Genomic DNA, 11,877 nt, shown 5'->3' with positions numbered 1-11,877 from the left:
ACCAAAAAAGTAAAAAGAAGACCCATGGCATTATGTTTAGTATGTCAAATTCTGATAAAAAGTCACAGGCACACACCATGCTTAGAAATTGACCGAAATGTTTAATCAGTTTGCTTCACGTATTCATTGTAATACATTGCGGTTTTTTACTAAATCACTTTGCTTCACGTATATTCATTGTAATACATTGCGGTTTTTTACTAATAAAGTTTAGCTAAGTACATTGTACAAAAAATTCCTTAAACTGCATGAATTAAGGGTTTTAATGCTTGCACACGAGCCTGGGTTAAATTCTGGCCTAATTTGATATTTTCAGACAGTTTTAAACAATGAGAATTTCTAGCGGTTACATTGTTGTCAACACGATCACGAATTAAAACAGTAAGATATTTACAAATTCAAAATTGAAATATAGTTTTCCTAAGGATTAAAAAATACTAAATAGAAAAACTGCATTAGTACAGTAATGTAAGAAAATAATTATCCCTCTGTATAAACCATTTCATTAACATGACACTGCACAAAAAACGCTATTGCTTCTAACTGGAAAATTATAATTAGATGGTTTGCAAGATATATATATCTACTGTTGATATATCGCAAAACCTATTAGCTGAAGGAAACAACATTTATAATAAATGAAGCAGCTTTTATTATATCGCAGATTGTGCAATATATATAGATGTAATATTCTCGCTTGGAGCAATAGGGGTTTTTTCTAATTTTCTAGAAGAAATATTAAAAAGGATGATTGTGAGATAGTCTTAATTGACTACTTTTTCTGAAACTGTGTATTTTTTCATATTATGATGATACTTAGTAAAAGAACTATTTAATTGTTCTTTTATTTATTGAAGTATTCATTTAGAATAAGTTTTAAGAACTCTAATAATTGTTAACTTCTCAGTAACGAATTAATAAAGATAACTCTCTTATTTCTTAAATTCCCCAACGAGTGAACTCTGCTATTATCAATCCTCCATTAAGAGAACTCTCTTATTTATAAACCCTTCGTTGCGACTTGCGAGAACTCTTCTATCTACTAAATCCTTCATTAAGAGAACTCTCCTGATTATCCAATCCTCCATTAAGAAAACTCTGCTGTTTACAAATCCTCAATTGCAAGAACTCTCCTCTATCTATTAAATCCTCCACTAAGAGAACCCTCATAAATTTTCAATCCTCCATTGAGAGTACTATTCCAATTATTCAATCTTCCATTGAGAGTACTCTCCTGTTTATTAAACCCTCCATTGAGAAAACTCCCCTGAGTATTCAATCTTCCATTGAGAGTACTCTCCTGTTTATTAAACCTCCATTGAGAGTACTCTCCTGTTTATTAAACCCTCCATTGAAAGAACACTCTTGAGTATTTAATCTTCCATTGAGAGTACTCTCCTGTTTATTAGACCCTCCATTGAAAGAACTCTCTTGAGTATTTAATCTTCCATTGAGAGTACTCTCCTGTTTATCAAACCTCTCCTTTGAGAGTACTCTCCTGTTTATTAAATCCTTCATTGAGAGAACTCTCCTGAGTATTCAATCTTCCATTGAGAATACTCTCCTGTTTATTAAACCCTTCATTGAGAGTACTCTCCTGTTTATTAAAACCCTCCATTGAGAGTACTCTCCTGTTTATTAAACCCTCCATTGAGAGTACTCTCCTGTTTATAAAACCCTCCATTGAGAGTACTCTCCTGTTTATTAAATCCTCCATTAAGAGAACTCTCTTGAGTATTCAATCTTCCATTTAGAGTACTCTCCTGTTTATTAAATCCTCCATTAAGAGTACTCTTCTGTTTATTAAATCCTCCATTAAGAGAATTCTCTTGAGTATTCAATCTTCCATTGAGAATACTCTCCTGTTTATTAAATCCTCCATTAAGAGTACTCTCCTGTTTATTAAATCCTCAATTGAGAGAACTTTCCTGTTTATTAAATTCTTTATTGAGAGAACTCTCCTGTTTTAAAACCTCCATTGTTAACAACCCTCCTATTTATTAAATCTTACATTAAAGAAACTCTCCGGTTTATCATGTCTTCAATTTTTTTAATTCTCAGAAATAGACAAACGAAAGAACTCTTCTGTAAATAAATTTAATCCTGAGCAATAGAATCAATGAACTCTGTCCTTTATATTAATTCTCCATATTGGATCAATGAAGAGAACTCTCCAATATGTTTAATCCTCCATGTTGTTTAGACTGGTGGTGTGTGGATGAAGGCAGTATAATCCTGAAATATGGAATTCTGCGGCTTAATCTTTATATTTGCAGCAGTCACAGGTGCATTCAGGAGGAAAGGGGAGATAAATGGGAAGGGGCAGGAAGAGAAGGGGGGGGGGTAAGCTAGAGAAGGGGCAGGAAAATAAGGGGTTAGGGAAGATAAGGGAGGGGTCAGGAAGAGAAGGGAGGGGTCAGGTAGAGAAAAGGAGGGGTCAGGGAAGATAAGGGAGGGGTTAGGGAAGATAAGGGAGGGGTCAGGAAGAGACGGGAGAGTCAGGATAAGAAGGGGGACGGGTTAGGGAAAAGAAGGGAGGAGGTGGGAAGAGAAGGGGGGGGGGGAATTCAGGAGGAAATGGATGTTTAATGGGAGTAAATAAAAATAAAAATTTATTTTGAAAAAAACCAGAAAGATTTAAACGGAACAAATTTGAGGGATTTCTTTTTAATTTAACCCATAATTACATAAATGTATAAGTATATAAGTATACAAATATGTACAGATGGATAATAATTGAAGGCTATATATCTCTCTATTTGAATAAACGTGATTGGATATTGTCACCCTGAGTTTAATATTTGATAGATGTCTTTATTCAAAGTATTCTTAATGTATGATTCATTGCCTAGCAGGCTAGCAGGCTAGCAGGCTAGCAGGCTAGCAGGCTAGCAGGCTAGCAGACTAGGAAACTAGCAGGCTAGCAGGCTAGCATACTAGCAGACTAGCAGGCTAGCTGGCTTGCAGGCTAGCAGGCTAGCAGGCTATCAGGCTAGCAGGCTAGCAGGCTAGCAGGCTAACAGGCTAGCAGGCTTAGCCGGCTAACAGGCTAGCAGGCTAGCAGGCTAACAGGCTAACAGACTGCTAACACCTTTATATCTTTACAACCTGATAATTCATAATCATAACTATGATAATTATTTGGTCTCCTGATCTATATTAAATTATTAGCTAATTAAAATATCGGCCCCATAAACATGGAAATTGAGTGACGAAGACGAAACCGTCTTTGTTAAAAATTAGCGTTGAATTGAATGATTTCAATTGTCAAAATAAAGTTACTTCTTGTTTATTGGACTACGAAGAAAAAATAGCGACTTAAAAAGCAATATTTACAAGCTACAATTGTTACTATGAAAAAAGGGCGCAAAGTGCCCGAAAGGTCTGGTGATTAAAATTTGAGCAGAGTTTTTTTTAGGATTCGAGATCTCTGTCTCTCCTGGGAAAAATCTCTGGGTTGGAGAGGTAATTTAATTTTACATTTTTCATAGAAATNCGGGCGTGGTCAATAAAAGTGGTTTTAGTGCATTTAACTTTTTCAGTCCTTAAACTTAAGGCCAGGTCATTTGGGAGAAATTCAGTACTGACAGTGTATGCACATTGCACATTGTACATTGCACATGGCAAGGTCCTGTGGGCTGGGAAGTGTTAAAAATTCGAAAGCTTATCGTAAAAATGTATAAAATGACAATTTTAGATTGAATGAAAACAGTTTTAAGGACTCTTTTAGATTTGTTAATATGTATTTCACCACTTTTTCATTTAAATTGGACACTGATGCATAATTTGCGATTTAAAGGTTTACAAAAAAAAAAATGAAAACTCGATGAGAACTTTGCCAATTACTTTTTAAAATCCTAAGTTAACAACAGGTGCTTTTTACTGCTAAAATGTACATGTAAAAGGCTAAAGAAAAGCATTTGTAAGTTAGAGCGCTAAAATCAGAGCCCAAGGTGTTGATGAGACTGTTTATAAGTAGGCTGAATCTATGTGTGCAGCAAATTGGTAGTAAAGAAAATGCGTTATGGGATGTCAATGATTCTATTGTGTACATTCAATTTATACTGCTAAGATCAACAAACGCTTCGCTAGGTGTAGTACCAGGGAGTAACCTGTGGGGCCCTACTAAAGAAACCAAACAGCTCGATATAAAATGGAGTACCGTCTGCAAAGCATGTATAATCATATGGTAGGGCGAACCGCGTCAGTTGTCTCTCCCTTCTATTCCTTACTCCCTGTGTAGTACTTATTGTGTACACACTATCATCCCATAAAGCATTTTCTTCACAATCAATTTTTTGTCCATTCTACACCAGTGTTCATGTATGTTAATATTTGTTAATTTTGTATAATATGTATAATATACTGTGCGAAGGATTTGGTTCTGGTATGTACAGATAACCAAACCAACTATAATTGTTAATATTGTGTACATAGGAGTTGGTTCTAGTATGTACAGTAAATCCCATACGACTAAAACTACAGGGTGTCACAAAAAACATGGGGATTCAGTGACGAATTGGATATCGTCTTTGTTATGAATTAGCATTGTAATACCTAATTTCAAAAGCCATAATATTATTATGTCTGCTAGAGTTTATTTTATGAAAAGTGTAAATAGCTGTAAAGATGTGTTTATAATGTCTCCGCAAGAGGAACAGTGGAGACAGTCAAGTTTACTCTGTTTGTATACTGCATTTTTCTTGTTTTACTAAGTACAACCGTATGCAGTCAAAACATAAACAAACAAAATGTGAACAGCAGCAGCAGACGAAAATCTTAAATAGTACAGCTTTCTCAGTAGGTATCACTATACTAAATCAAAGAATTATCTAAAAAGACGATATCGAATTCGTCACTGAATTCCCATGTTTATTGTTAACAGTGGAGACAGTCAAGTTTACTCTGTTTGTATACTGCATTTTTCTTGTTTTACTAAGTACAACCGTATGTAGTCAAAACATAAACAAACAAAATGTGAACAGCAGCAGCAGCAGCAGACGAAAATCTTAAATAGTACAGCTTTCTCAGTAGGTATCACTATACTAAATCAAAGAATCATCTAAAAAGACGATATCGAATTCGTCACTGAATTCCCATGTTTATTGGGACAGCCTGTATCTTTATATATATATATAGATACATAGGATTTGTTTCTGTACAGCAGAGAACCCAACCAATAAAAAATTTTGATAATGTGTAACGGTGTACATATAGGATTTGGTTCTGGTATGTACAGTACATCCCAAACAGCAAGGAACTATCTGGCACAGGTATTGTTCTAAAATACGGTAGAACCCAAAAAACTATGAAATATGAAAACGACATTTAAGCATTATTTTGTGCTATAATGTTGTTATATAGCAATTAGTTCTACCGGTAGCTTTATATCAACTTTTTGGGTGAGATATGTCTGTGTACACAAATGTGCATGTACACTCCACAATTGTTGTGTTTCATGTTCATTGGACTATTTATAATCATGACTTGAGTGTAGTCCTGAGTTTTATGAGTCCCACCGTATTATTATCGTAAAAGTAGAATCAAAATGGAAAATCTCGGACAATCATATAAAAGATTTATGAACCGGTCCAGAAGAAGAAACTTTACTACAATCGTGAATGTTTTTATGACAACTCACCTGATCTTTATTGTAATCGTGGTTTTATGGAAGTATTAAACTTTTAACATTTACACACTACCATCTCAGAATATCAGGGATTAGGACAAATCTACTAAATTTCGTACTGGTCCTACATTTCTATCCTTGTACTGTACGGGAACTAATTCCGCCCCGTGATTTTAATCATATACTGCAACATACAAAAAACCCGCAAAAAATCGCATTTAACGGGAAAATCTAAAATTATATCGCACACTATGTGCGATATATCTAACTGTGATTTTTTCTTTGAATGTTATAGCTTTAGTGAAAGTACGACATTTAAAAAGGGATTTTCGTCGTATCCGCCTCGCTTGTACTATGACTGGGATTTTAATGCATTTGGTTTGCAGTGTACAAATTGCACCATTTGTAAAAGACGTCAATTGCAGAAAAAATTTGACGAATACTAAAATATGTTAAATGAAGGCACTAGCGGCTTAGATGACTATAACGTCATATCTCTTAAAAAAGGTTTTGACCCTGCTACTTTAAATAAGTAACTTTGTGAATATTCCATTTCTAATGATAAAATTTTCAGCAAAAAAATGAGCAAAACTTGATGTTAATTTTTAGATCAACTTTAGGAGGGGAGGAAATAATTTCTCATGCAGATAGTTTACTGATCAAGGTAACAATATGGATATAATAATTGTTGTTTACTCCCTGCAAAATATAAAAATTAATAGTTAACAAATATATGTCCTGCTTTTCAAATTTCGAAGAAAAGAAAAGTTGCTCAGGGAACTGAGTTTTGCCACAAACTCTGATTTTTTTAATCCCTATATCTGTGCGAGCCAATGTCGAAGACCTTTTAAATATTTCAAACTATTAATTATTTAGACCAAATAGTCTAAGCTTGAAATATGAAAGGTTTACATCTTCAGGTTGCAAAGATATACGGATTAGAAAATTTGAGTTTGTGGCAAAAACGTTTGAGTTTGAGGAAAACGTTGAAAATTTGAAAACATCATTACCAATATTTTACCTTATCATTAGAATTTCAATATTATTCTTTAATTTTAGGATTCTAGGATAGATTTAAAAACTACTAGATACGAAGATTCTGTTCAATATCTAATGCAGGTGATTAATAACTTATAAGACATGGTTACTCACAAAGAATGATACACTAATGACGACTTAAAACTCTTTGAATAAAACAAGCTGAGTGCTTTCTTGTATATGACTTTAATATAGCCAGTGTATGATAAAAAAACAAGCCTATGTAAATAGAGTTTAAATAGGGAAACAAGAAGATTAGAAAAATACTAAATAAATATCAGATTAATAGTTTTAGCTTTCATCTGTTGTGCTGAAATCGGCCATTTAAAATAGTTCTCAAATTTCCTTTGATTTTTCTATTAAATTTGTCGCATTTTCAAAAATGATAAATGTCGACATTTTTTCGGGAAAAAAGGTTAAACTTTAATGGTCCATAAACCTTCCGCATGTGAGTTGTCACAAAGTGTTGGGCCAGATTAGTTCAGCCGTTTTTGACGTTTCTTTGACAAACAGACAAACAGACAAACAAAGTATTCATACATATAGCATTGATGGTATTAACGTTATAGTGTTTATATTGTAAGAAGAGAAGTTTTCAACAAAATAATTAGATTATTATTGTATTAGCATTATGTTTCATGCTACGTTCCGTGATCTTCAGGAAGACAAAACGACCAACAGAAATTATAACAATTAAAATTTTTAGAAACACAACCAAGAGAATATTGTTTTTAATAAATGGTATGAAAAGAAAGACAAAGGAATTGAGTCTTTGCCACAAACTCTGATTTTCTAATCACTATATCTTTGGAACCAAATGTTACATACCTTAGATATTTCAAACTATGATTTCTGTTAGATAAAGTAATCTGAGTTTGAAATATCAAAGGTTTACAACATCGAGTTCTAAAGATATTCTGGTTTAAATATTTGATTTTGTTCCAAAGACTCAATTCCTTTTTAGCTTCCCATATCTTAAAAAGTTTAGAAACAATCAATGATATTCATTTTTTTACTCTATTTTTTTCTCAGATAAACAAAGTGTCGGAAATGGATTCAGGTAATATTATCAATCATTTAGTTTTATATTTTTAAAAATCTAAACAACGGAATTTAAACATTGCCACAAACACACATTTCACAAAGATTCATCCTGCTTATAAGAAGTTTTATCAATTTTTTAGACATGGTCGACTTTTAATTGTCGCAACGCCTTGGGCTTTGATTTTACCACTCTAACTTTTCTGTAGCCCTTTACATGTCCATTTTATAAAGAAATTGTTTTTAGATTTAATTTTTAAGAAGTAATTTTCAAAGTTCTCATAAGTTTTGATGGAGAGCATGCAACCTTCAAATAACAGTGATTTTCTAATCTCTATATCTTAGCAACCTGATGGTGCAAACCTTTAATATTTCAAACCTAATTTTTTTCATAAATTAAAGCACAATGTGTATAATTTGTAATATAGAAGGTCTAAGACAATGGGTTGCAAAGATATAGAGATTAGAAAATCAGAGTTTGTGGTAAATACTTAACTCCCTCAACTTAAAAAAAAATATGCAAGCATTCTTATTGAAACGAACAAAGAAATTAAATATTGCACACAGGGAATATTTTGTGTGTGTGGAGAAAGGTTAAATTTAATTATCCGGCCTGAAAATCTATCGTTTAAAATTTACTTGATTTTAATTTATATTTTTTTCCTTACGTTTAAAAAATATTAGAAAAAAATGTTAAACCTCTTTTTTTAATATCTCTTTCTCAGATATTCTCATTTAAATTTGTCTGTCTTTTATCAGAAAAATATGTTGTAAAATTAATTGCAAAACAATATTTTTTGCAAACAAAAACTGCAAACATATTGAAGTGTGCATCAAAAGTGCAATACTTAAAAATATCAAGCTGTAATTAAATATTTGCATTCAGAGTTAACACATGTTTAAAATACTTTTTCTTAAACTCCTTAATTTTGCATAATTTCTACCATAGTAAAAAAGAACCCTTATTCGGCGTCAAACCTTATAGAAATCCAACGTATAGAAACCGCTACGTATAGCAACATGGCGTATTTTCCGGGAGAACATTTTTTATATTTTTGAGAATTAAATAATCGGTGTAAAGTATCCTTTCATTTAAATGGTAAAACGGAATTTTATGAAATCATATTCGCATTACTGGAGAACTTTTTAATACTTTTGAGAATTTTTTTTTCTCTAAAAATAAAACTGTAGATAGCATTTTTATTAAAATATTTTTTTAAATAGTAACATGCAAATTTATGTATAACCATATAATCATTCATTTATGTTGTCAGTACATGATAAAATAGAGCAGTACAAATGTACATATTAAAATATTTTGCTCCTTTCATATCTGGGGTATGTTAAAAAATAGAAATTATGAAAATGATAATGATAAGCTACAATGTTTTACAAAAACGTTTAATTCTCAAAAACATAAAAAAATGTTCTCCCGGAAAATACCCCATGTTGCTATACGTAGCTGTTTCTATACGTTGGATTTCTATAAGGTTTGACGCCCCTTATTCCATGTTGATTTATAAAACTTTTTTCCCCTATTGAAAATAACTTACAGAAAGAAAGGAAGTCTTTGGCACAAACTCAAATTTTCGAATCCCTATATCTGTACAACCTTGCGATGTAAACCTTTGGTATTTCAAACTGAGATAATTCGATCTACATAATTACATAGTTTGAAATATCTTAGGTATATATGACCTTTTTGTTGAAAAGATATAAGATTAGAAAATCAGAGCTTGTGGAAATGATTAATTCCCCTTTATAAGCTAGATACTAGCTGAAGGGTCCGGCGTTGCCCGTGGACATTTTTTGTTTAAATTTAAAAAAAAATATATTTCAATTTGTTTTTAGCCTTTAAAACCCCCCGGCCACCCATGAGTGTCCACAAAAAATGTCAGCCCAATCGGTCCAGCCGTTTGGTCGGCTATAGGCAACATATATATATATATATATATATATAACTATAAAAGCAGTAATCAGAGCAGCTTCTCAGTTTTCATATATGTATATACTAGCTGAAGGGCCCGGCGCTGACCGCAGAAAAAAAATGTAGAAAAAAAACCCATTTTTTTAGCCTATAACACCCCCGGCCACGCATGACTGTAGACAAAAAATTTCAGTCCAATCGGTCCAGCTATAGGCACCATATATATAAATACATATACATATACGAATGTCTTGTTTCATTATAAAGATTTATATGTAAATATATAGAATTTGTTTCAGGGCGATATTTTTGTGACTCTACGCAAGCTGTGGTTAGTATAGCATTTTTGTGAAAAAAGAAAAAAGCATTATTTTTCAAGTTTTAATGTTCAGGCTCATGGTTCAGGGGTTAGCATAGACATAGGAGTTTTTACACCAATCATGCAAAAAGTAAGGATAATGATAATATTAATATAATAATATTGTTAATTACATATAATGATTTTAACAGCATGATTAATATAATGCTAGTTCTTTATCATATCTAAATAAGAAAAATTCTTCTGGTTAACAAAGATAATGATAATATTTATTGATAATATTTATATTATTGAATACTTAACTCAAAAACTAATTTTCTAATCCCTACCTCTTCACAATCTGATGGTCCTAATTTTGTCTTTTTGTTTAACAGGTTTATTTGTCTCATTGCACGACATCAGGTTGCAAAGATATAGGGATAAAAATTTGGGATGAGCAATAAGTTTTGTAGATAATTTTATTATTCTAGGATCAGGCAGATGGTAAGCTAACTACAGATGATAAGGATGTAATGTCTCCATTACTTAAATCAGAAAACCTTAAATTCAGAACAGCTGATATAGATCTGGAGTCAGAAAATGGAAACCAAAGAGCAGCAAATGTGAATCTAGGAGCAGTAAATGTGAATCTAGGAGCAGCAAATGTAAACCTAGGACGATTACATTCTGACCTCGACGAAAGTTTTTCGACTCAGCCGCATATTCCTGATTATATTCCTTCCTCCTCCCCCCCACCTTATTCATCATCCTCCCCTCCCCCCTCCCCTCCCTCCCCTCCAGTTGAAGGTTTAAAACTGGGAATGAATGAGAGTCCAAAAAGTATCCATGCCAGTATAATTTTAACCCTATCTATCCTACTGCTACAATTATATCAACGATAACCAAGTGAAAATGCATTTTTTGTTAAGACGTTTTTTTTAAATCTTAAGTTGAGTATTTTTTGATTAAATCCAAATCTCTTAATTATATTCAGATAAAAAATGATCATGCTAATATTAAGAATTTTGATATTACGCTTCAGGTTAGCGCCGTAATCATATAAAATTAATTCTAAAAATAATTTACTTTTTAGGACAAAGTTGAGTTTTTTGTCTTGAAATTTTGCCATATATTTAGAATAAATTAGAACCAACACCACCGCAAAGTACATAATTTGGGAAAAGCCATGTAAATCCAAAAAGTTGTTCTGAAATTTATTCTAATATTTGCTTTTATGCTTCAAGTTCAAATCCCTATATATTTGACCTATATATTAACCTGATGTTGGAAAAATAAAGAAGAAATTTTGTGTATTCTACACTTTTCTTTTTTTGTCACACTGTTTATTTTTTTTGTCAAGAATTGAGTTAAAGACTGTAAAATATGTATATTCTCAATAAAATGTTCTATACTGAATAGACAAATCACAATGATCCTGATATATATATAATATATATATCTGTAGACACCCATTTATATTTTATATTTATGTCTCGTTGGTGAAGAAAATCTCACATTGAAAATGTGAGAAATATTTAGTCGTAAATCTGTAACTGTACAATAGATTAAATGTTACTACTTGACAAATAGATGGAAAAATAGATAGAGATAGAGACAGCTAGTTGATACTAGCTAGAGATAGAGACAGCTAGTTGATACTAGCTAGAGATAGAGACAGCTAGTTGATACTAGCTAGAGATAGAACCAGCTAGTTGATACTAGCTAGAGATAGAGACAGCTAGTTGATACTAGCTAGAGATACCATAGTTTCATCATTTGGATTTTAACATTTCATCATTTTAAAGGGACTGTAAGCTTGATTTAAAGAGACCCTTCATGAAAATGTGAAAGATTATGTCGTTTTTCTAAATTGAAAAGGGTTTAATCTTAATTTTTTAAGAAATGCGCAAGTCACTTTTGCCGAGAAAATACAATTAAAATACA

The 11,877-nt window shown here is 32.1% G+C and overlaps 1 protein-coding gene across 1 annotated transcript; it reads left to right on the top strand.

The window, feature by feature from the left end:
• Window positions 1-314: 314 nt before the first annotated feature.
• Window positions 315-11,349, top strand: LOC111700969 (uncharacterized). The gene is made up of 10 exons (XM_023472062.1): window positions 315-381; window positions 2,204-2,285; window positions 3,419-3,465; window positions 5,218-5,273; window positions 6,239-6,293; window positions 6,689-6,748; window positions 7,700-7,727; window positions 9,935-9,966; window positions 10,028-10,084; window positions 10,425-11,349. Exons 2-10 carry the CDS (start codon window positions 2,243-2,245, stop codon window positions 10,833-10,835), a joined length of 789 nt encoding a protein of 262 aa, XP_023327830.1. The 5' UTR covers window positions 315-381; window positions 2,204-2,242; the 3' UTR covers window positions 10,836-11,349.
• Window positions 11,350-11,877: the final 528 nt, after the last annotated feature.

The sequence above is a fragment of the Eurytemora carolleeae genome, unplaced genomic scaffold (assembly GCF_000591075.1).
Source record: "Eurytemora carolleeae unplaced genomic scaffold, Eaff_2.0 scaffold386, whole genome shotgun sequence".
NCBI classification, from domain to species: domain Eukaryota; kingdom Metazoa; phylum Arthropoda; class Copepoda; order Calanoida; family Temoridae; genus Eurytemora; species Eurytemora carolleeae.
The sequence above is the reverse complement of the archived record's forward strand: the minus strand, read 5'-3'. Positions and strand labels throughout refer to the sequence as shown.